Source organism: Eucyclogobius newberryi, unplaced genomic scaffold (assembly GCF_026437365.1).
Source record: "Eucyclogobius newberryi isolate DKJ021-1_F unplaced genomic scaffold, fEucNew1.0.hap1 SCAF_3, whole genome shotgun sequence".
NCBI classification, from domain to species: Eukaryota; Metazoa; Chordata; class Actinopteri; order Gobiiformes; family Gobiidae; genus Eucyclogobius; species Eucyclogobius newberryi.
The window spans coordinates 13,675,535-13,701,659 of NW_027315945.1; the positions used below are offsets into that span (position 1 = coordinate 13,675,535).

General features: G+C 45.7%; 2 protein-coding genes across 3 annotated transcripts in view; one reads left to right on the plus strand and one right to left on the minus strand.

Moving 5' to 3' along the window:
- Window positions 1–18,395, plus strand: part of gnl2 (G protein nucleolar 2) — a 43,780-nt gene extending 25,385 nt beyond the window's left edge. The window contains exons 15-16 of the mRNA XM_072460833.1: window positions 18,060–18,130; window positions 18,203–18,395. Coding sequence (XP_072316934.1) covers window positions 18,060–18,130; window positions 18,203–18,346 — 215 coding nt within the window. The 3' untranslated portion in view covers window positions 18,347–18,395. The remainder of the gene's footprint in view (window positions 1–18,059; window positions 18,131–18,202) is intronic.
- A 135-nt stretch (window positions 18,396–18,530) lies between these two features.
- Window positions 18,531–25,797, minus strand: LOC140374060 (axonemal dynein light intermediate polypeptide 1-like). Of its 2 annotated transcripts, none has more exons than XM_072460839.1 (6): window positions 25,614–25,797; window positions 25,268–25,395; window positions 24,479–24,648; window positions 19,614–19,792; window positions 18,708–18,872; window positions 18,531–18,633 (listed from the first exon to the last, which is right to left on the minus strand). In XM_072460839.1, exons 1-6 carry the CDS (start codon window positions 25,692–25,694, stop codon window positions 18,595–18,597), a joined length of 762 nt encoding a protein of 253 aa, XP_072316940.1. In that variant the 5' UTR covers window positions 25,695–25,797; the 3' UTR covers window positions 18,531–18,594. The 2 variants fall into 2 exon arrangements, with proteins under 2 accessions (XP_072316940.1, XP_072316941.1); XM_072460840.1 differs by having other exon boundaries at window positions 25,268–25,379; window positions 25,610–25,797.
- Between the last annotated feature and the right edge of the window lie 328 nt (window positions 25,798–26,125).

Consider the following 26,125-nt stretch of genomic DNA (forward strand, 5'->3'; position numbering starts at 1 on the left):
CTATTGAGATCATCCACCTGAGTCAATCCTCCTTCCTGCAGAACCCTAGAACCATCATCAGCTTTCCTTAGGAAAGCCCCCCAGTTCGCCCTTGCCAACTGCCACCTCTGGATCTTTGTCCCCCTGACCACACAGCTCCCAAAGCCAATCTCGATGCGGACTAGATAGTGATCGCTACCAAAAGAAAGATTACCAAGAACCTCCCAACTACAAACACCAGCCAACTCCTTGGACACAAGCGTAAGATCTATTGCACTTTCCGTACCGGTCCCCATATCATAGCGGGTCCCACTCCCATCATTCAGACAAACCAACTCTCTTTGATTGATAAAACCCTCTACCACCTGCCCATTCCTATCGGTACCACTACCTCCCCATAAAGCACTATGCGCATTAAAATCCCCACACCACATGGCCGTTCCCCGAACATCCTTACCGATGTAAAGACTCTAACGTTAACTCACCACACGGATTATAAAGGTTAACCACAGTAACAGCTTCACCACCCAGCCAGACCCTCACCGCCAGAGCCTCCGGCGCTTTACTCACACTGACAACAACGTAATTTAGGTCATCTCGGACAAACACAGCCACACCTCCGCCTCTACCCTGCTCCCTATCATTCCTAACACACACATACCCTTGTAACCCCAAAACCCACCTAGGTTGTAACCAAGTCTCCTGCACGCACATAACGTGAGGCTTGTTCAACAAGGTAGAGACAAAATGCTTAAATTCCTGGCCATTAGCACGAAGACTACGCGCATTCCATTGCAAGACAACCACCGCCATTATGAGCCCCCGGAACCTGACGGCGCATCGGGAGCCCCCCCACTCCGACTGCCAGAATGGGGCAGGGTGCCTTCCCGCAGCGCATCCTCTATCTCCGCCCACTCGGGACCCCCAGCTCCAAAGTACTTCCCTGCATCCTTAGCGATGATCCTAGTCTTTTCGGATTTCCTCTCGGTTTGACCAGTACAGTTAATCACTTCCAACACAAAGAGGAAGAAATCTTTCCTCTTCACAACCAGTACATCCTCCGCACCCACAGGGCCTCTGCCCGTGGAAGCCACACTCACAGGGATCCCAGTGGGGACCTCCCCCTGGCCGTGGGCAACGCTGCCCCCTCCCCTGTCGCCTAAGTCACCAGCAGCACTGGCAGCCCGCACCGCATCCTGACACCTGACTAACAGACACCTTCTTGACCGCATCCGCGTAGGATATGACTTGAGAGGCTCTAACTTTTTGCACCTCAGCAGCCCTCTTGCTGAACACGCATCCCCCGTAGGCAGAGCTATGCTCTCCCCCCCAGTTACAGCACTTGAGTTTTGCTCCTTCGTCACACTTCCCATACTCGTGGTCTCCTGCACATTTACCACACCTCTGCTTCCCTCAACAGACCGCTGCAATATGCCCAAAGCGCTGGCACTTGAAGCAACGCAGGGGCGGCGGAACATATGGGCGTACGCCATAGCGCATGTACCCAACGCACACCACACGAGGCAGGATCTCACCTTCAAATCTTATCATTATCGACAGGCTGTCACACCTTACCCGATCCCGGGTCATCTTCAACCGCCTAGCATCCACCACCTTAGCTCCAGTCAAATTCTCCTTTATGTCATCCACAGATGTCGTCGTAGGGACGCCTATGATAACTCCCCTGACCGTGCCTCTTACAGCATCAGACACAAGAATGTCCTTCCCACCCAGACGTTTAGCTTCAATCGCCTTCCTTTGCTGAGCCACGTCCTTGCACACGACCAGCAGCGAGCCATCCCTAAGGACACTCGCATGCTTGACCACTCCCACAGCTACAGTTAGGCTCCTTGTCAACGCCATCGGATCCCACCCCTTAAAGGACACATTATCCTGCGCGAGCTTTATGAACACCTTACACTCTGAACTCACATCCCCGATATCTGCAACCCCCCCGCCCTGCTCCTCACTGAGAGAGTCCTCCATTTACGCAGATGCACGGCTACCAAGCAACGACCTCAATGGAAATATCAAAGCCTAAAGAATGAAGCATAAAGAGTAAAGCTGGACAGTGGAAGCACCAAACGTCAAAGAAGGAGAGGAAGAAAGGAATAAAGCCGGTCGGACTCTAAAGGATACAACAACAAAGACATCTCATGACCTCACCGGTCGCACCGAAGCAATGGAAGAAGTACTTTTTAAGGACTACGACAAAGTCTGAGGAATAAAGTCTGGCGGTAATGCAACACTCGGATGCCAACCGCCATAAAACAACAACAACAACAATTCCAGTTATGAAGTGACAAATTCCAATATGGCGGCGATGGAAGTCAACAACCAGGATTTTGATGTAAAGCAACAATTGAATCCCCAATGATTATGAGTTTTATATTGATGTTTACCCGAGATTAATTACAAAACGAGACTGAGTAGATTAGTCTTCACTTTTTACAACTAGACTAGGCTACAACAGACAGTTTCAAGTGTAGTCGAGACTGAGTAGATTAGTATTGGCTAATAAAAGTAAAATGAACCAAGATGATGTACTTTTAAAAAGGCCGACTTAATTTAATAGTTACAATCATTGAACAATGCTCTCCTGTTTTTATTGTTATAAAATCACCATTCATTGAGAAAAGTGAGAAGGTTCTTGGTGACACGAGCTGATTTGCTAACATTTGTGATTTGTCTAGGGTCTTAATGAATAATCTAAAATGGTAGATTATCAAGGCACAATTTAAAATCATAACTAATGAGAACTGAAGTTACATATACATACATAAACAATGAAAAAGGCCTGAGAACTGAAGCAGGCCTTATATACATAAGGCCTGCCATTGAAATTAAATGCAACAGAATCACATTTCAGACAAATAAACAGCATCTACATCTTCATCATCAATCAGAATAGGAGTTGCCTGACTGTGAGTCTTCGTTGTTGTTGTTTGCGTCCGCCATCAAATCTGACTTACTTTCAGTTCAAGTTTTCCGTCGTTTAGAAGTGTGAAGTTCTTCCGTCAGACGCCGGCATACTGGAATTTGTCACTTCCGTGAGTTATGAACTTATGATCTAGTGCCGACCGTAACGTAACACTTGGCTACCAGCTGCCATAAAACACCATAGAAGAAGAACGCCAAAGAAGAAGAAGAAATGAAGGGGGGGGCTCGAAGTCTAAAGAATGAAGTTTAGAAGAAGTAAAGAGTTGAAAGTGGGAAGGATAAAGTCTAAGGATAAAACGACAAAGACGTCCCATGACCTCGTGGGCTTTCGATAAAATACCAAAGAAGAAGAAGAAGAAGAAGAAGAAGATAAGATAAGATGAGCTAGTCTCCGGTCTGGAGAGACGGGAGATGGCAGAGGAGAGTGGATCGGTGGTCGAAGACGTTCTGGATGGCGTGGAGGAGCAGCCTTTTCTGGCTGCACGTGCCCGGAAACGTAAAAAGTCCCTTAGCTCGTCCGAGGGTTCTGGGAATGAGCAGCAGGATGAAGCTGAAGCTATTGATATCCGGGGTGAGAGCAGAGACTGTAAGGTGATCATAAAGCTTGCACAGGATAGTGCATCCTTTAAGGAGTGGAATTCAGTGGCATTATCAAAGAGCCTAACTGTAGCTGTGGGAGTGATCAAGAGTGCGAGTGTCCTTAGAGATGGCTCGCTGCTGGTCGTGTGCAAGGACGCGGCTCAGCAACGGAAGGCGATTGGAACTAAACGTCTGGGTGGAAAGGACATTCTTGTGTCTGATGCTGAAAGAAACATGGTCAGAGGAGTTATCGTAGGTGTCCCTACGGCGACGTCTGTGGATGAAGTTAAGGAGAATTTGACTGGAGCTACGGTGGTGGACGCTAGGCGGTTGAAGGTGACCCAGTCTGGGGTAAGATGTGACAGCTTGTCGGTAATGGTAACACTTGAAGGGAGGTGCCTGCCTAGTAAGGTGTTCATTGGGTTCATGTGCCATGACGTTAGGCCATATGTTCCACCGCCCCTGCGTTGCTTTAAGTGCCAGCGCTTTGGGCAAATTGCAGCGGTCTGTAGAGGGAGGCAAAGATGTGGTAAATGTGCAGGAGATCACGAGTATGGGAAGTGTGACGTGGGAGCAAAACTGAAGTGCTGTAACTGTGGGGAAGAACATAGCTCTGCCTACGGGGATGCAGGTTTAGCAAAAGAGCTGCTGAGGTGCATAAAATAAAGGTCTCTCAAGGTATATCCTATGCAGATGCAGTCAAGAAAGTTTCAAGTAACGAGTTTAGAGTAAATACAGAGAGAGGAGCCAGCGCTGCTCCCAGCCAGGGCGAAATGAGAAAGGCCAGCGTGGCTCCCAAGAAGTGTGAAGGTTTCAAGAGTGGAGGTCCCAAGTGTGCAGGTTCCAGAATTAATGAGAATACCCTGGTTGTGGATAGAGAGGATTTTGTACTCTTTATGGTGGATGTTGTAAACTGTGCTGCTCAGACTCAAAGCAGAACTGAAAGGATCAGGATCATTGCTAAAGCTGCAGGGAGATTCCTTGGAACAAAGGAGCTTGATTGGGCAGATATAGAAAACAGGCTAAAGGCGCTAAATGGGAGTCGGAGTGATGGGGGTCTGCTTTTGGGGAGTCAGAGTGATCAGAGTGACGAGATGGGGGTGGGGGTGGTCTCCTGTCCTCGTCCAGTCTCGTAGACGCACGGCTACCAAGCGGCGACATCAGTGGAAATATTAAAGCCTATAGAATGAAGCCTAAAGAATAAAGCTGTACGGTGGAAGCACCGAACGTCAAAGAAGGAGAGGAAGATGAAGAAGAGTCTCCCTGGAATAAAGCCGGTTGTTGTTGTTGTTGTTGTTGTTGTTGTTGTTGTTGTTGTTGTTTTATGGCGGTTGGCATCCAATTGTTGCATTACCGCCAGACTTTATTCCTCAGACTTTGTCGTAGTCCTCAGACTCTGTCGTAGTCCGTAAAAGAACTCCTTCCATTGCTTTGGTGTTACAAAGCCCATGAGGTCATGATATGTCTTTGTGACTAGAATAGTTGTTGTTGTTGTTGTTGTTGTTGTTGTTGTTGTTGTTGTTGTTGTTGTTGTTGTTGTTGTTGTTTTATGGCGGTTGGCATCCAATTGTTGCATTACCGCCAGACTTTATTCCTCAGACTTTTCGTAGTCCTCAGACTGTCGTAGTCCGTAAAAGTACTCCTTCCATTGCTTTGGTGTTACAAAGCCCATGAGGTCATGATATGTCTTTGTGACTAGAATAGTTGTTGTTGTTTCAGAGACCAACCAACACTTGGATAAGGAACAAAGTCTGGCGGATAACAATAGCAACAACAGTCTAAGGAATAAAGTCTGGCGGTAATGCAACACTCGGATGCCAACCGCCATAAAACAACAACAACAACAACTACGAAAAGTCTGAGGAATAAAGTCTGGCGGTAATGCAACAATTGGATGCCAACCGCCATAAAACAACAACAACAACAACAACAACCGGCTTTATTCCAGGGAGACTCTTCTTCATCTTCCTCTCCTTCTTTGACGTTCGGTGCTTCCACCGTACAGCTTTATTCTTTAGGTTTCATTCTATAGGCTTTAATATTTCCACTGATGTCGCCGCTTGGTAGCCGTGCGTCTACGAGACTGGACGAGGACAGGAGACCACCCCCACCCCCATCTCGTCACTCTGATCACTCTGACTCCCCACAAGCAGACCCCCATCACTCCGACTCCCATTTAGCGCCTTTAGCCTGTTTTCTATATCTGCCCAATCAAGCTCCTTTGTTCCAAGGAATCTCCCTGCAGCTTTAGCAATGATCCTGATCCTTTCAGTTCTGCTTTGAGTCTGAGCAGCACAGTTTACAACATCCACCATAAAGAGTACAAAATCCTCTCTATCCACAACCAGGGTATTCTCATTAATTCTGGAACCTGCACACTTGGGACCTCCACTCTTGAAACCTTCACACTTCTTGGGAGCCACGCTGGCCTTCCTCATTTCGCCCTGTCTGGGAGCAGCGCTGGCTCCTCTCTCTGTATTTACTCTAAACTCGTTACTTGAAACTTTCTTGACTGCATCTGCATAGGATATACCTTGAGAGACCTTTATTTTATGCACCTCAGCAGCTCTTTTGCTAAACCTGCATCCCCCGTAGGCAGAGCTATGTTCTCCCCCACAGTTACAGCACTTCAGTTTTGCTCCCACGTCACACTTCCCATACTCATGATCTCCTGCACATTTACCACATCTTTGCCTCCCTCTGCAGACCGCTGCAATATGCCCAAAGCGCTGGCACTTAAAGCAACGCAGGGCCGGTGGAACATATGGCCTGACGCTATAGCACATGTACCCAATGAACACCTTACTAGGCAGGCACCTCCCTTCAAGTGTTACCATTACCGACAAGCTGTCACATCGTACCCCAAACCGGGTCACCTTCAAACGCCTAGCGTCCACCACCGTAACTCCAGTCAAATTCTCCTTAACTTCATCCACAGACGTCGCCGTGGGACACCTACGATAACTCCTCTGACCGTGTTTCTTTCAGCATCAGACACAAGAATGTCCTTTCCACCCAGACGTTTAGTTCCAATCGCCTTCCGTTGCTGAGCCGCGTCCTTGCACACGACCAGCAGCGAGCCATCTCTAAGGACACTTGCACTCTTGATCACTCCCACAGCTACAGTTAGGCTCTCTGACAATGCCACTGAATTCCACTCCTTAAAGGATGCACTATCCTGTGCAAGCTTTATGATCACCTTACAGTCTCTGCTCTCACCCCGGATATCAATAGCTTCAGCCTCATCCTGCTGCTCATTCCCAGAACCCTCGGACGAGCTAAGGGACTTTTTACGTTTCCGGGCACGTGCAGCCAGAAAAGGCTGCTCCTCCACGCCGTCCAGAACGTCTTCGACCACCGATCCACTCTCCTCCACCATCTCCCGTCTCTCCAGACCGGGTGTTGAGCAAGGTCTCCTCACGTCCTTGCGTCCTCAGAACAGTTTGTTAGCTGTTGTTGTTGTTTTATGGCGGTTGGCATCCGAGTGTTGCATTACCGCCAGACTTTATTCCTCAGATAAAGCCGGTTGGTCTCTGAAACAACAACAACTATTCTAGTCACAAAGACATATCATGACCTCATGGGCTTTGTAACACCAAAGCAATGGAAGGAGTACTTTTACGGACTACGACAGTCTGAGGACTACGAAAAGTCTGAGGAATAAAGTCTGGCGGTAATGCAACAATTGGATGCCAACCGCCATAAAACAACACCAAGTCTAAGAATGTCACTATTATAGCAACTCCCATTTTTCGGCATGTTTCACAGATTGCATTTTTTGTCAGATTTTTGTCATTCAAAGTTCTTTTTATAGCTAATCTTCATTCGATTCTTGATGTCACTTTCGGTATTCCTCGGTCTTGCATTTTTTGGGGGATTTGTTGTCAAATTTGCAATTTTTCCTACCTCTTAGTGTGGCAAAATGTTGTTACTTAATGACATCATCATCATCATCATCATCATTATTTGCCACTGTACAGAAGAGCAAAGTGACAAGAGGGCCCGCGCTGTTGTGCGGAAAACTGTAAGAACGGCCAAGAGTGCCTGTTGGAGGCGGTACTGTTCCAAAATTGGGAGAGAAACGCGTCTCGGGGATGTTTGGGGGATGATTAAGCGGATGCATGGGGTTGAGCGCCGTCACGGGACCCCGGTCCTAATACAGAATGGTGTTGAAGCAGTCAGCGACGTTGACAAAGCTGAACTGTTGGCCAGCACCTTTGTGTCGGTGCACAGCTCTGACAATCTCTCACCTGCGGAAAGGCACTACAGGGAGAGTACTTTGGCCCAGAATTCTGAGCTGATTGGGCACCAGCCTCAAGATGACCTTGACCTTCCGTTTAGTTTGTTTGAGCTAAGGAGAGCACTTTCTAAGGCGAAACAGACAGCCCCGGGTAAAGATGAGGTGTGCTATGACATGCTCTCTCATTTGACTGATGACACGCTTGGGCTAGTCCTGGGTCTTTTCAACCGTGTTTGGGATTCAGGTTGTGTTCCATCTGCGTGGAAACAGTCTACGGTGGTGCCGGTTCTGAAGCCGGGTAGGCCAGGCCGATTGCCTTGACGTCGCAGCTCGGGAAAACGATGGAGCGCATGGTTACCGAGCGGTTGGATTACTTCTTGGAGAGTCAGGGTTTGCTTCCCGCGCACCAGAGTGGTTTCCGTAGGGGCAGGAACACCATGGATTCCGTGTTGTGTTTGGAATCTGATATCCAGCTGGCCAGGGCTCAGAAAGAAAAGGTTATTGCGGTGCTCTTTGATGTGGAGAAGGCGTACGATATGGTTTGGAAGGATGGGCTCCTCATTAAGCTGCGGAAGTGTGGTGTGAAGGGTAAACTGTTTAACTGGGTCCGGAGCTTTCTGTCTGGCCGGCGTATTCAAACCAGAGTGGGCGCTGCTTACTCTGGGGTCTATGAGGTAGAGAATGGGATCCCGCAGGGGAGTGTGTGTAGCCCTATCTTGTTCAATGTTATGATTAAGGACATCTTTGACGACGTGGATGGGTCTGTTGGGAGGAGCCTTTATGCTGATGATGGCGCTCTATGGGTGAGAGGGAGGAATCTCCGGTTTTACGAGGCGAAACTGCAAAGGGCAATACAGCAGGTGGAGCAGTGGACCCTGAAGTGGGGGTTTAAACTGTCCGTACGGAAGTCTCAAGTGATCTGTTTCTTCAATGGGCATAGGGACGTCTCCCTTCGACTGCATGGGCAGGTGCTCGAACAGGTCAGGGAGGTGAGGTTCTTGGGGGTCACCTTTGACGAGAGGCTTAGTTGGCGTCAGCACATTGATGAGGTCAGTGGTAAATGCAAAAGGGTGAATAACTTGCTTCGTTGTCTATCCGGCCAGGACTGGGGGGCCAGCAGAAGGTCGCTCCTGGGTATTTATCGGGCCGTCATGAGGGCGGCTATTGGTTATGGCTGTATAGCCTACATGTCTGCGGCTGAGACTAACTTAAAGAAGCTTGATGTGGAGCAAGCCCAGGCCTTGCGCATCTGCTGTAGGGCTTTTAGGACCTCCCCTGTCTCGGCGTTGCAGGTTGAGTTGGGGGAATTGCCGTTACGGCTCCGGAGGCTAGAACTTCTGTTGGCTTACTGGGTGAATGTGCAAGGTCACACGAGCTCTCACCCGGTGAGGGACTTTCTCAGGGTTGATGGGGGGCAGAATGAGGCTGGAAGTATGTTTTTTAGCCAGGTAGGAAATGCGAAGGCGCGGCTTGCGGGGGTTGGTGATCTGCGTGTGAGCCCGTCGGTGGCTTTGTCTGCTATAGCTCCGTGGAAGTTTGTCCCAGCTCCTGTTGATGTTAGCTTGCATGGCAAGCTTAGAGGAGTCGCTGGGAGGGCACCGCAGTTTGCCGTTCAAGCGCTCATCAATAAGCACTCAGGTGATGTGTTTATTTATACCGACGGGTCTAGGGATCCTGAGAGTGGGCGTACTGGCGCCGCTTATTTTGTGCCTGACCTGTGGCTGGCGGTCAAGAAGAGGTTGACAGATCGCCTTTCTGTTTTCACGTCGGAACTCATAGCGATACGGTTGGCATTGGAATGGGCGGAATCTGCTTTGCAGTGTTGCGGCATTGTGGTGGCCTCTGACAGCCTTTCTGCATTGCAAAGCATTAAATCTGGGAAATCGGATTGCAGACAGGATGTGTTGAATGGCATCTTCTGTCTGATGCTCTCCCTGTCCAGGAAGGATGTGAGGGTTTCCTTCATTTGGGTCCCTGCGCATGTGGGGGTGGATGGTAACGAAATGGCTGATACACCACAATGACAAAGGCATCTCATGATCTCTTGGGCTTTGTCAAAGCACTGGAGGTCAAAGCACTGGAAGAACAACTTTTAGGACTACGACAAAGTCTGGGGAATAAAGTCTGGCGGTAATGCGACACTCGGCTGTCGACTGCCATAAAACAATAACAACAGCAACAACAGTCTAAGGAATAAAGTCTGGCAGTAATGCAACACTCGGATGCCAACCGCCATAAAACAACAACAACAACAACAACAACAACAACAACAAAGTCTAAAGAGCGAAGTCTGAAGAATAAAGTCTAACGTCTAAGATGTACAACTACAGTAGGTGGCGGTAATGTAACAATTGGATAATAATAATAATAATAATAACAACTTTTATTTATATAGCGCTTTTCAGTGACCCAAAGACGCTGAACATAATAAAAAAGGGGGGGTATTTACAGACAGGGGGGACAACACGTACAATACACATTAATATACAGATAAAATGAACAAGACAGAAGAAGTAGAGAGAAAAAGATGGGGATGTAACAGGGGGTAGAAGAGTAGGCAATGGGGTAGAAGAGGCTAGGGGTAGGGGAGGTCATAGGCTTGGGTGAAGAGGTATGTTTTTAGGATACCAAGAAGATACAACACCAAAGAAGAAGAAGAAGAATATGGCCATGCATTACACAAAGTCTGAAGAATAAAGTCTGGCGGTAATGCAACACTTGGATGCCAACCGCCATAAAACAACAACAACAACAACACAAGTCTTCTGCCATTGCATAGCACCAACTGCCATGAAACACCAAAGAAGAAGAAGAAGAACTATTGATTATGGCTGTATTGCTTACATGTCTTCAGCTGAAACTAACTTAAAGAAACTTGATGTAGAACGAGCCCAAGTCTTGTGTATCTGTTGTAGGGCTTTTAAGACTTATTTTTCTCTCTCTTTCTCTCTCTATCTTTCTTCCCTCTATCTTTCTCAATCTCTTTCTCTGTCTCTCTTTTTATTCATTTTTTTATTTTTCACAGTGTAGTGTAAAACACATACTTTGAGGACGTACAACCACAGAAGATGTACAACTACAGTAGGTGGCGGTAAATGCTTTTTCAGTTGGCTGCCATTAAGAGCAACACAACAACTACTTATTTAATTCATATCAAATCTATATTAATATGATTATATATATATATATATATATATATAATAAATATTTAATAAGTATTAAGTATATATATTCTCTCCTCTGTTTCTCTCTCTTATTTTGACGGTATAGTGTAAAACATACTTTGAAGACGTACAACTACAGTGGGTGGCGGTAAATGCACCTTTTCAGTTGGCTGACAACCGTAATTATAAGAAACACAACAACAACAACAACAACAACAAAATGTCTCAACAGAGCTTGAGATTGCTACAACAACAGTAAACATTTTTCCTAATTTGGAAGTTAATAAAAACATTTGATTTGAATGCGCACAATTCTTTATACAATAGTTAAAAGCTAACGTTAGTTGATCAAATTCAAAAATACAACATCTTTACGTGCAGATTGGACAATGCTGTTTCCAGTTGAAAGTGAAAAGAATTATGTGGAGTGTAAAACTATCAAGCACTGTGGTCCAGGGCAGTGGATTTTTCTACCTTGAGGCCAAGAGGGACTGGCATAAGGAGGATACTGGGGATTTATCATTAGGCCCAAGCGCAAGAGGAATATTAGCTCCGTAAGGCCGTGAGAAGTAGGCACAAAGTATTTTGACCTACAAAAGTCAAAATACATTACGCCTATGGGAGACATCCCGACGTTGTTGTTGTGTTACTTTTAAAGGCAGTTGGCAGCCAACAGAAAAGTTCTATTTACCGCCACCTACTGGATTGACTGCGGACAGTAGATCAACAGAAACCATAAAGTGTAACACTACAAAGACACTCTTTATTCTATAATCTTCCAATTAATCCTGTGTTATAGGCAAGGCAAGTTTATTTGTAGAGCACATTTCATGCACAAGGCAATTCAAAGTGCTTCACACAGCAGGAAAAATGCATTCAAATCACAAAGAAATTACAGAAATACAATAAAATTAACTAAATTAAAAATTATCAATCCAACTGATTGTCTAAACTAATAAAATCACAAACAAAAGAGAAAAGTGCAAAGAAAAAATCCTTTCAGTCATATGCGCAGCTAAACAAAACTGTTTTTAGCTTAGATTTGAACATTGTCAGAGTAGAAGTCTGTCTCACATCTTCAGGAAGACTGTTCCAGATTTTAGCTGCATAAAACTGAAACGCAGATTCCCCATGTTTTGTCCTGACTCTGGGCACCAGCAGGAGGCCGGTTCCTGAGGTCCTCAGAGTCCGAGATGGTTCATATGGCACTAACATATCCAAGATGTACTTTGGTGCTAGGCCATGGAGAGACTTGTACACAAGCAGAGCTGCTTTAAAGTCTATTCTCTGAGCCACAGGAGCCAGTGCAGAGACCTGAGAACAGGACTAATGTGATCATACTTCCTGGTTCTGGTCAGGACCCGAGCAGCAGCGTTCTGGATGTACTGTAGCTGTTTTACAGCTCGTTTGGAGAGGCCAGTGAGCAGGCCGTTACAGTAGTCTAATCTACTGGAGACAAACGCGTGGATAAGTCTCTCTAAATCTGGTTTTGACACTATATTTTTGATTTTGGCAATGTTTTTTAGATAGTGAATATATTATATAACTAGTTATATAACTATTACGTTACATGATTTTTGCGACTGGATTGAAAGAAGATTTAGCAGATTGAATTCCTGTTTATTATTTTGAAACTGCAAGACTAATTCAGTTCTCTCTCTTTCATATGATGTAACTCTCTCTCTGGTTCTTGACTGTGATTACATAAACAGGTAGAATGTTTGCCGATCCTATTCAGTGACCTATTGAGTCCAGTATTGAGTCCAGTGTGGCCTATTCTCATTCGAGTAAAGGCTCTTCCCCTGTGTTCCTGCCCATGGTTAACTTTGTCATAGAGCCAAGAAATTCGGTACACGCATTCCTCTCATCAGGACAAAAAAAGATATTGTGACTTTGCCCCCTGACTAACCATAAGGCGGCCATCTTGAATTGAAAATAAAAAAACGTTTAGAAGTGAGGATCTAAAGTTATCCAAAGGGTATGGGAAGGGGACGTGTCTTCTACCAGAGGTTCCTGGACCGGGCTAAAACCAGGTGCGTCTCGACAATCCAGTCAGTGCAATGTTTGCTAATGCTTGTGTCAAACAGTCTTAAGATCAGCAGCGGCTGGTCCATTAAGGGCGCTGGGGCGCCGCCCCCCCTGTCAATCTGCCAACTATGTAAATTTTTTTGTGTCTAAAAACAATATAATTTATTCAGAAATATCTTATATTCTTGTGTTAATGGGTAAAATAATAATATATATCCATATATATTATATATATATATATATATATATATATATATATATATATATATATATATATATATATATATAAATAGATATAGATGTATACTTTGTTTGCGCGCCGCGTGCACTGCTGCGTGGCGCAGTCTGCGTAACTCTTCTACGCTCCCGTGGGGCGGTTTGAATAGAGCCCCAGAGCCCATAGAAAAGCAATGGGGATTTTTAGCCAATCAAATCACAACCAAAGTGACTACGTCACTATGGGTTTTGCCATAGGAAAATAGCGATTATGGGGCACTCCAGAAAGCGCCCTTTTGAACGTAGAAGTTACGCCATGGAGCCACGCTTTTTACGCTAGAGACATAGACATGTGCGCGCGCCGCGCGGAAATGCCACATACCGTGTTTCCGTGTTTACGTCTTAAAACTGCATCTACAGACGTCTGTTACAAAAGCTACGTCCAAAACGACTGAATGATGATTAAATATAAAAATGTAAAATGTTACACATGTAGTTCAGGGTAACTAATGCCACTTAGAAGCTGTTTTATGAAACACCAACAATTGTTTGTGTTTTTATTTCCTCTTAATGTAGTGTGATAAAATGTGAATATATGATTATATTTCTGTGATGTATTTTATCTGCATAATAGTGATATATTATCTGCATCATTAGTCTAAGAGAAGAACGGGTGTGTGACAAACTGGATTTGTGAAGGGGTCGTAAAGATGGGCCAAAGGATGTTTACCCTAGGGGGGGTGATAACCCAGAGGAGTCTGGGTAATGTTTACCCAAGGCTTGATCTCTACGGAAAAATACCAAGTGCCTTGATGTGAGGCTGACCAATGAGAAATGTGACCCGCCTATTCCAGAATATCTAATAAAACCAACCAGCATGGGAAAAAACGGGGTGAGACGCGGGGGTGAGACGCAGGAGGGTCAGCCAGGCTCCTTACAACGGCCTGGCTGACACAGTCCCCGCGTTTTCTCCCATGCATGCCACACAAATGTCTGATGTTTCTGTGTCGTTTCATATTCTAAGTTGAATTGTGTTCTCTATGTGTTAAGGAATAGCATCGGGTGTATGTCTAATTCCATGACATGTAGTAATTGCTACTCTGCACTATAAGTTACACTATCACTGAGATTTTTGATTTGCTCCTTTCATTTTATAAAGTGTAAAATGTAATTTTATGTCAAATGTATTTTCTCACAAATTGAATCTGCCGCCAAGTCATTGTATTATCATTAACAAAAGTGGAAATGAAGTGTGTTTCCTTAATTAATTCGGTAATTGTGTATTTAAAATATGTATCCATACAGTCAATGTAAAATATTCAATTTTGGACATTTAAAAAAAAAAAAAAACACGGTCATGTCAAATAGCCCCCCTATTATTTGCACCACCAGCCGCCACTGCTTAAGATTATAGGTGGTCACAGCTTAAGGCCGTCAGGTCAGTCACAAATAAGATAAGATAAGATATTCCTTTATTGTCCTACATGGGGAAATTTCATTGGTGTAACGCAGGTAGATACAGAGGTAGATACAGAAGAACAGATCACTTATAGGAAGTCTGAGAAACACTTTCAGTAAAAGATCTCCTATAAACAAAAACTCCCATAGACAAATACATAAATACCATTGCATGTGATCACGACAGTAATTGCACATGAATATGTGTCACGACAGCACATAGATTGCACATGAATTTCACAGTAATTGCACATGAATTGCACATGAATTCCAACAGCAATTGTACATATAACAGAATTGCACATGGTTAGGTCAGTATTGCGAGTGTTCAGGACTAACAGTGTTTGTTATAAAGTCTGACAGCAGCAGGAAGGAAAGACCTGCGAAACCTTTCCTTCACACAGCGAGGGTGGATCAGTCTCTCACTGAAGCTGCTCTCCAGAGCGGACAGAGTGTGTCCTGCAGGGGGCGACACTCATGGTCCAGCATAGATGTGAATCTAGCTAGGACCCTCCTGTCCCCCACCTCCTGCACCGAGTCCAGAGCGCAGCCCAGGACGGAGCTGGACTTCTTGATGACTTTGTCCAGCCTCTTCCTCTCCCTCTCTGTGATGCTGCTGCTCCAGCAGGCCACATCGTACAGGAGGGCTGATGTCACCACAGAGTCATAGAAGGTCTTCAGGAGCGGCCCTGTCACTCCAAAAGACCTGAGTCTCCTCAGGAGGTAGAGCCGACTCTGGCTCTTCCTGTACAGTGCGTCTGTGTTATGAGTCCAGTCCAGTTTGTGGTTCAGATGAACACCCAGGTACTTGTATGAGTCCACTCTCTCAATGTCCCGTCCCTGGATGTTCACTGGTGAGGGGGCAGTGGGGTGGCGTCTGCGGAAATCCACCACCATCTCCTTGGTCTTCCCCGCGTTGATGAGGAGGTGGTTCCGCTGACACCAGTCCACAAAGTCCTACGCCAGTCCCCTGTACTCCGCGTCATCGTCGTCCGTGATGAGTCCGATGATGGCAGAGTGGTCAGAGAACTTCTGCAGGACACAGCTGTCCGTGTCATGTCTGAAGTCTGCAGTGTAAAGGGTGAAGAGAAAGGGCGCGAGGACAGTGCCCTGGGGCGCCCCCACACTGCAGGTCCGAGTGTCAGACACACAAACTGGGGTCGGTCTGTGAGGTAGTCCAGGATCCACTCTGCCAGGTTATACTCCACACCAGCCGTCTCCAGCTTGTCCCTCAGGAGCAGCGGCTGGATGGTGTTGAAGGCGCTGGAAAGATCGAAGAACAGAATCCTCACAGAGCTGCCAGGCTTTTCCAGGTGAGAGAGAGAGCTGTGCAGCAGGGAGATGACGGCGTCCTCCACTCTGATGCCAGACCGATATGCAAACTGCAGCGGGTCCATGGCTGAGCTCACGGTGGAGCGGAGGTGGTCCAGGACTAGCCGCTCCAGTGTCTTCATCAGGTGGGACGTGAGAGCCACTGGCCTGAAGCTGCTGAGGTCTTTAGGACGCGGTGTCTTAGGCACAGGTACCAGACAGGAGGTCTTCCAGACCTGTGGTACCACCCTCAGCTTCAGGCTCATGTTGAAGACATGCTCCAAAACTCCACACAGTTCATCTGCGCAGGACTTAAGGAGCCTGGGGCTGAGGCCGTCAGGTCCTGCTGCCTTCCTCACTTTAATCCTCTTCAGCTCACTCCTCATCTGTGCTGCTGTGACAGTCAGTGGTTGGCAGGGGGACCGTGTGCTGGGGGGATGGGTGAGTCCAGGCGAAGTGGGGAGCTGATGGTCCGGGGCAGATAAGCGAAGAGGAACAGATGCAGGGCATTGTCCAGCTGTGGAAGAGGGAGCATGCAGCTGTGCAGGGGGAGGGGCGGGTGACCGATCAAACCTCAAGAAGTGAGCATTTAAATCATTCACCCACTGTAGATCCCCCTCTGTCTGGGCAGGGGGGATTTTGAAGCCTGAGATGGTTTTCAGGCTCCTCCACACTCCCTGAATGTTCTTTTGCTGCAGCTGCTCCTCCATCCTCCTCAGCTCCTTCTGCACAGTCCTCAGCTCCTCCTTGTTCCCTGACCTTAAGGCTCTCTTCTTCTCCTTCAGGAGAGCCTTCAGGAGAGCCTTCAGTTCACGGTTAATCCATGGCTTGTTGTTTGGAAAACACTGCACTGTCCGGGAGGGAACAATGTTTTCAAAACAGAAGTTGATGTAGTCCGTGATGCACTCTGTGATGGTGTTGATGTCCTTCCCATGTGGGTCATAAAGCTCAGTCCAGACAGTGGTGCTGAAGCAGTCCCTCAGAGCCTCCTCGCTCTCAGCAGACCACATCCTCACCTCACGGGACACCACAGGCTGCCTGCGCACAATGGGTTCATACACAGGCCTCAGATGTACAAGGTTGTGGTCCGGGCTGCCCAGGGGAGGGAGGGGGGAAGAGGAATAAGCCTCCTTGGTGTTGGCAAAAAACAAGTCCAATGTTCTATTGTTCCTGGTGGGGCAGGTAACATACTGGGTGTATGTTGGTAGAACAGAAGAGGGAGAAGCGTGGTTAAAGTCACCAGAGACGAGGAAGAGAGCCTGTGGGTGCTGTGTTTGCAGCCTACAAGTGCAGGAGAGCAGTGCTTCACAAGCATATTCAGAATTGGCAGACGGGGCCACATAGACTGCGATCAAAATCACATGTGAGAACTCCCGGGGCAGATAATATGGCCTCATGCCAATAGCCAATAGTTCAATACGGGCCTTCATGTTTATTGTTGTTTCACAAAGTCTAGTTATTGTACTGTTTCCCTCCAGACTTTATTGATTCATATTTCTCCGTTAGATTTCAAATGGATTATGATTGTCTTTAATCCTGTTTGACTGTTTTCTTCTGGGCAGAATACCGAAGACCCTCTCCGACAAGGCTTTTGCAGACATGAAGAATCACAAAGCAAAACAAGCACAGAAAAGAGGTACGCTGAGAATTATTTTATTCTTAAGAATTATTTTATTCTTAGCGTCTTAAATTATTATTTATCTAGTATTATCTTTTGTATCGGAAGTCAGTTTCTTTTTTCTTCTTTTTTTTCCATTTTATTGCTACAAGTGTTGTAAAACTACACTATTTGGGTAAATGTTTAACAAAATTCTGTTAAATATTCCCAAAGACAAAAATCCTAAACATTTTAGAAAAAGTTTTAAAGTTTTTACTAAAGTATGACTACTGTTTTTGATCATATTTTTAACAAATATATTTTTGGATACGCAGCTTCCTTATTCCTTTTACTAGTTATTAGATTTATTACACTTTTCATATTTTAATCATGAGAAAAAATGTAAAATGTTTTTACACACAAACGAGCACAATCCCAGATTACTAAAACCACAGATAAAGCATGTGAATGTTTTAATCATTTAAATTCTAAATTTGACACAAATACAACATACTCTTTGAGTGAATGTGTAATTATTTCATTACAGCACGAAATAACAAGAAGAGAAAAGCAGATGAGGATGAGCCGGCTGGAGCGCCCAGACTGACATCAAAACAGGTACGAGAATATATAATATGTCTCTTAAAAAAACGATGCATTCATCTTCATTTTATATCCGTCTTTCAACAGAAAAGAGCAATGGAGCGGGCGAAGAAGGAGAAGAAAGTGGGTGTGCGCTATTATGAAACGCACAACGTGAAAAACAAGAACAAAAACCGAAAGACGCCAGCATCTGCTACAGAAGGCCATAAAGCCAAGAGATCAAAGCACTAACTGGATCATATACAACACAACTAATAAATCTTTATTTAATTCTTTGAAATTTTAACCGGTTGAAACAATGAGGGTCTGCGTGATGCCTTAATTTCACTGTTATCAGTTCCAGAGGACAATGGAGCTATCGTCTTTCTACCCTGAAAAGCCTTTTGCTGGTTTAAAAATCTATTGTAATTTACAGTAAAAAGATCTAACTAACGCCACAATGTACAGTTGTTGTTAAAACTGTCATGACGAATGAGGGATTAAACCTTCTTGGATGTAATTATTCCTTCCAGCTGGGTCTGAAAATAAAAAAAAAGTAATTCAATTGAGATGATTTGCCAAATTAAAACCTGACAGATGATTTAAGAAGTACCTTGAGCTGTTGGTTTGCCCTCTTCAGAACATGGATCTCATCTGAGTGCTTCTTCTCCTCCACCTGTCTCCTCTCAGCTTCTCTCTTCTCTACAGCGTCACATTTGGCCTTCTGCTCGTTTAGCTGCTTGATAAACTCTTGCTTCTCATTTTCCAGGGCAGCAATCTGAGAGGATAAAGCAGTGCAGGGTAAAAACACAGCTGAACATGAAAGAGGGACATCGCACTCTGCTGGAAACCCAAAAGCGTTACATTTGGGACTCGAAATGAGACCGAAATATCAAGTGAAATCTCACAAACGAGGCTAGTTTAAAGTTATATATATCAGCATTTTTGTGTATGTTAATTTCAGGGTTCATTCAACTTTTGTGTGATACATTTTGGCACATTCCTAATTGCTCAATTGAGATAATGCAGCAAAAAACGACATTTAAAAAAAGACATTTATTTTTGTCAATATTATCCAAGCCCGTTTTTGGTGGCTTTGAATTAAGTTCAATTTATTGTAGACACCTATTAGAAATAAAATACCAGTAACAAAACAAAAAAAAAGCACAATCTAAAACACTAAGGCTTAAAAGTAGAGCTGTGCAATATATTGAAATTTAGATATAATATTGTGAATGCTGTTTTGAAGATATGCAAAATGTTTAAGTAAAATATTACTACAAAAGAGCTGATTAGAATGAAAAGGTTGTATTGTTAAATTTAAATAAGTGTATGAAGTGATTAAACCTCAACTATTACCTTTAAGGACAGTTTTGAACACATTCAGCATTGCCTCCTATTGATTAGTGATTTGCAGATTGATGTGACTGAGATTGAGATTTTAAGCAACATCATCCTTCATAAAAACAACAACAAAAAATGACAGTTGCAATCCTGTAAACGACATACAGTAACTTACCTTTTCCTCCATCTCGGCCTTTCCGTGTTCTGACTGCAGAGCTTTCCTCATGCCAAACGCCACGCTGCTCTCATATATAGTCTGGTACGCTGCGATAGTCATATGTATTTCATCTCGCACTCTCAACAGCAGCAGACCCCTCTCGGCACAGTTGATGGTCACGTGTCTAATCAGCTCATCTGAACAACACCAAACACATGTTTTTGTTTGTCACAAAACTGAGGTATTGAATGTACTGTTTAACTGTCAAAAATACTAATATATTTAGCTCTGAATTATGGTTAATAATATGTGTCAAATGGCCAAGCCCACGGATGTAAACAAAAACTGTCAGAAAGATCAAAGTCTGTTCTGTCGGCAAAAAGTATATTGTTTGTTTATATAGAAAAAATGTAATATATTCTTCATTCACTTTGAATTTATTTGGTGTGTTTATACCCGTTGTAAATATAAATGATAGTTTTACAACAATCAAGTGGCTATTTGTGGAGAAAAATTGAAACATCTAGAAAATTACTGGAAGTAACATCACACTAGGGATAGTTCTGGTCCGGACGGACCGTAGCCTCCTGCCTGAGGGGAGTGGCCTCCTGCCTGAGGGGAGCAGCCTCCTGCCTGAGGTGAGTGGCCTCCTGCCTGAGGGGAGCAGCCTCCTGCCTGAGGGGAGCGGCCTCCTGCCTGAGGGGAGTGGCCTCCTGCCTGAGGGGAGCAGCCTCCTGCCTGAGGGGAGTGGCCTCCTGCCTGAGGGGAGTGGCCTCCTGCCTGAGGGGAGCAGCCTCCTGCCTGAGGGGAGTGGCCTCCTGCCTGAGGGGAGTGGCTCAAATAGTCCGTATCCAGGGTGAGAAGGGTCGGCTGTGATCCGACCTGCACGGGGCTGTGACTTTCCTGAAGTCCACGATCATCTCCACTGTCTTCTGGGCGTTGAACTCTAAGTTGTTACCGCTGCACCAGGACACCAGCCGGTCCACCTCCCTCCTGAGGAGGGATGAGCCCGTCCGGTAAGTCCTGTAGGTTAACTGCAGGAGGTCCAGTAGTGGGGAGGTGAAGGACTTGAGGTGGGACAAGACCAGGCACATTACTTCATGACTTCAGCGCCACAGGCCTGTAGTCATTAAGTCCAGTGATCCGGGGCTTCTTGGGGACAGGGACGATGATGGACGACTTGAAGCAGGCTGGGACATGGCATGACTCCTGGGAGGTCTTAAAAATGTCTGTGAAGACGGGAGTCAGCTCTTCTGCACAGTGTCTCAGGGTGGAGGGGGGAGACACCGTCAAAAAATAAAGGTGCTTTCACATTTTTGGTATTTTATATATATAAAGTGACAATTGTTTTGGCCCTGTGGTTGCAAAGCAAAATCCTTGATGTCAACAATTAAAGTCAAAGTTAAATTATAAACCTTAAAAAAAAAGTGTCTACAGAGCCGCGGCGCGCGGCCGAAACTGCCATGTTATTTTGTGCCGCGGCTCCTGAAACTGCTGCGCTATTTGACCGTGCCGTTTTAGACCACTCCGGGTTAGGGTTAGGGTTAGGGTTAAGGTTAGGGTTAGCCATGAGGCTACATGGCAGTGCTGCGGTTCCTGAAACTGCTGGGCCATTTGACCGCACCGCGGCTCTGCAGCCACGGCCTAAAAAAAATTGCTATTCTCATAATTTGAAATATCTTTAGCTTAACCTGAGCTTGTGCGGGAGGTTGAGCGGTATCGACTAGACATAGTCGGCCTCACCTCCACGCACAGTTTGGGCTGAATGAGAGGGTTGCGTCCCTACGCCTTTGGGTTGGGGACAGGTCTCTCACTGTTGTGTCGGCCTACGGGCCGAACAGCAGTGCAGAGCACCCGGCCTTCTTGGAGTCCTTGGGCAGTGCACCGACCGGGGACTCCGTTTTCTACTGTGGCACTTCAACGCCCACGAGGGCAATGAGAGTGACACGGATTATCCATAACGAACACCATGTTCAAGCACAAGGGTGTCCATCAGTACATGTGGCACCAGGACACCCATGGCCGGAGATCAATGATTGGCTTTGTTGTCCTCCGGCCGCGTGTCTTGGACACTCGGGTGAGGAGAGGGGCAGAGCTATCAACCGATCACCATCTAGTGGTGAGTTGGATCCACTGGCGGAAGAACAGACTTGGCAGGGGTCTATTAGGAACATCTTGCGGAGCCCTCTGTCAGTAGGGTCTTCAACTTACACCTCCGGGAGAGCTTCTCCCAGATCCCGGGGGAGGCTGGGGACATTGAGTCTGAGTGGACCATGTTCTCGACCTCCATTGTCAATGCGGCTGCTCGGAGCTGTGGTCGCAAGGTCTCTGGGGCCTGTTGCGGCGGCAACCCCTGAACCCGGTGGTGGACACCGAAAGTAAGGGCTGAAGAAGGCCTATCAGGCCTCTTTGGCTAGTAGGACTCCTGAGGCCGTTGACAGGTATCTGCAGGCCAGGCGGGCCGCAGCTTGTGCTGTTTCAGAGGTAAAAACCCGGGGCTGGGAGGAGTTTGGGGAGGCCATGGAGGAGGACTATCGGTCGGCCCCAAAGAAATTCTTGCAAACCGTCCGGCACCTCAGAGGGGGGGAAGCAGTGCTTCACCAACACCATTTACGGTGCAGATGGAGACCTTGACTGGGAATGTTGTCGGACGGTGGAAGGAATACTTTGAGGATCCCCTTAATGCCACTGTCACATCTTTGAAGAGGAAGCAGAGACTGAGGAATTGGAGGCTGACTCGTCCATCCCCCAAGCTGAAGTTACTGAGGTTGTTGGCAAACTCCTCAGTGGCAGAGCTCCAGGGGTGGATGAGATCCGCCCTGAGTACCTAAAGTCTCTGGATGTTGTAGGGCTGTCTTGGCTGACACGTCTCTGCAACATCGCGTGGCGGTCGGGTGATCCCTCTGTTCCCGGAGGATGTGTTCCAACTACAGAGGGATCACACTCCTCAGCCTCCCCGGTAAGGGCTATTCCAGGGTACTGGAGAAGAGAATCCGACCGATAGTCAAACCTCAGATTCAGGAGGAGCGGAGTGGTTTTCCTGGTTGTGGAACACTGGACCAGCTCTATACTCTCCATCGGGTGCTCGAGGGTTCATGAGAGTTTGCCCAACTAGTCACATGTGCTTTGTGGATCTGAAGAAGGCTTTCGACAGTGTCCCTCGGGGTGTCCTTTGGGGGGGGGTGCTCCGGGAGTACGGGGTCCGGGGCCCTTTGCTCAGGGCTGTCTGGTCCTGTATGACCGGGGCATGAGATGTGTTCGCATTGCCGGCAGTAAGTCAGACCTGTTCCCAGTGCATGTTGGACTCCGCCAGGGCTGCCCTTTGTCACCGGTTCTGTTCATAATTTTTATGGACCCAATTTCTAGGCGCAGTCAGGGGTCGGAGGGTGTCCGTTTTGGGGACCACAGGATCCCTGATCCTGATGGCTCCATCAAACCCAGACCTGCAGCATGCACTGGGACGGTTTGCAGCCGAGTGTGAAGCGGCTGGGATGAGAATCAGAACCTTCAAATCCGAGGCCATGGTTCTCAATCGTAAAAAGGTGCCTTGCCCTCTCCAGGTGGGTGGGGAGTCCTTGCCCCAAGAGGAGTTCAAGTATCTCGGGGTCTTGTTCACGAGTGAGGGAAGGATGGAACGTGAGATTGACAGTCGGATCGGTGCAAGCATCACTGCAGCCGGACTGTTGTGGTGAAGAAGGAGCTAAGTCGAAAGGCAAAGCTCTCTATTTACCGGTCGGTCTACGTTCCTACCCTCACCTATGGTCATGAGCTTTGGGTAATGACCAAAAGAACAAGATTGCGAATACAAGCGGTCGAAATGAGTTTCCTCCGCCGGGTGGCTGGGCGCTCCCTTAGAGATAGGGTGAGGAGCTCAGTCACACGGGAGGAGCTCGCAGTAGAGCCGCTGCTCCTCCACGTCGAGAGGAGCCAGCTGAGGTGGCTCGGGCATCTGTTCCGGATGGCTCCTGGGTGCCTCACTGGGGAGGTGTTTTGGGCATGTCCCACCGGGAAGAGGCCCCGGGGAAGACCCACGCTGGAGAGACTATGTCTCTCGGCTGGCCTGGAAACGCCTCGGGATCCCTCCCGGAGGAGTTAGAGGAAGTGTCTGGGGAGAAAGTCTGGCAGTCCCTGCTTAGACTGCTGCCCCTGCGACCCGGCCCCGGATAAGCGGAAGAAGATGGATTGATGGAAAAGTTAAAACAAAATCCCTCTGATGTTGTCATTATGCGACGTGCCATTAAAAACACAGTTTACAATTAACTGACACACTTTACTGACAGTTTAAACAAACATTCAACAAAATAAAGGTGTTGTATGGTATCATTGTTGTCATAACTATTGTGTAATTTATATGGATTTTGGCTCTTGTTTTCAGTCTGGTTGCTAGGTAACAGTTGAGGAATTACCTCTACATATGTCATATTTGCTGCCCATGTCCAACCAGAAAGTATGATTATAAACTTTACAAAAATTGTCAAACTGGGGACAAATAAGCAAAATGCACGTTTTAGTGAAATGTGTGGTCAAACCTTTTCTGACACAAATTGTGATTAGAGTTGCGATTTACGAAAAGACTGAAATAGGCCTGTGAACTGAATTACCGTACTAAAAGACTGTAAATATTTAATGCAGAATTAGATATTTTCTTGTTTGTGGAGAAATTGATGGTTCTTTAAAAAAACAAATCAGCTTTCATAATTTTTTAATTGCGTTAATTCAAATTTCGATTCAACTGGAATCAATCTTGCAGCCCTAGTTTAAGTCACAGGATAAATATGGCAATTGTGCAGACCCAATCTATAACACAAAATGACTGAAGGTTCAACACAAAACATGTAACAACACACAAGTTGAAAACACAAGTTGTAGGCCTCATTTCTCACCAAAGCACTGTGAGAAGAGTTCTCGGCGCACTGGGCAGATGCCGGTCAGTCTGGCCTGTCTTTGCTGTAACTTTGTGTCCAGTTCTTCACTCAGCTGGATCACCTCAGTTCTTGTACAAGGCGCACTGGACACTTTCTGGATCCATAGTTTAGTTCCCTCCTCCCATTCTCTGTGGGAGAAAATATAAACACAAAAATAAGTAATATCGTAAAAGTTTGTGACCCTTAAAAGTTTGTAAACAAATAAAGTCTAAATTTGGGAATGGAAGCACAAAAGTGAAGTGGAACATTATTTCAATAGAGAAACTGGGATTAACACAGAACATCACAAAATATGCTAAATAAATGGCAAATGAAATCCACTCCCTTACATGTGAGTTATGTCAGTGCCCGGGTTAAAGACATTTACAATAGTGTTTTACATTATGTGTTTATTTAAAGCCTCACCGTGTAAAATAATGCTTTAATTAAGGAAATTATAATTAACACTAAACATTTTTGATGAGGGAAAAATCCTGATATTGAGGTTTTACTGGACCAATACAAACAGAAATGTTCACCCCACATCTTTTCATATTTTGTAATAACATTGGAAATACACAATTTTTGCTTATTTTTTTTGTTATCAAGACTTAAAATCAGACTCAAAAAACAGATGTCAGTTATTCTTTGAACAAGTTACATGGTCTTACTGTTAAAAGTATGCAAAAAGTGTTAACATTCTTCTGACAGAACATTTTAAAGGGTCTATAGTCACTAAGTTTATTTCCTTGTTAGAGAATTCACCACCTGGGAGGAAGAATAGAATTGAGGATCTCCTCATTTTGCAGCTCAGATGGTCCTGTTTTTAATTTGGGAGGAGGCGGCACGGGGGTGGTTTCTGGAGACTGCTGGGGACTGACTTTAAAACTGCGGCCCTGGGGGAAAAAAAAGAGGGGGGGGGGGGGACACACACCAGGGATTCCGCATAGAGTGGATGAGTTGAATGCAAAGTTTCAATTTACACTTTTCATTTTCTGATCAAACATTTTAAGTTTGTTGAGTTGAGAAATATGACACAAAAGGAACCAAATGTACTAACGTTAGTTTATGTTATATGAGCCCATTGTTTCCTGTTTATTCCAGTAGAACTCACCTTTGGAGACTTGGCCCCTGAGCTCCTGCTGACCAGCACAGGGTTGTCATACTGGAGCAGTGAGTCTGCAGGTGGGATCATGGCCTCAACATAAGAAGTATAAATCAGATGTTAAATAATCGGCCTAAAAAGAAGATTTAAAGTAATGCCAGGCTACAAACCTGTCAATGAACTCGCATGGAAACGTTACCAGTAGATGTTTGCGTTACTATGGAAATCGCGTTTTGTGTGTTACGTTTTATTCCGAGTGGAAACAAGAATATTAAATTCAGATAAAAATTAATAAAAGTGTGTATAATGCATTTAATTACATATCAGACAATTCTTACATTCCAAAATGCCAACATTAGCCATAGAAGTGATAATAAGCCATTTGTGTAATTTAATTGCCAAGCAGTTTTGCATGATTCGCTTTGTATTGCAATTCAATTTATCCCACATGATGAAATTAAATGAAATTAAATTGAAATTAAAGTTACAAGTATAAATATCTTACTATATACCTTTTAGTT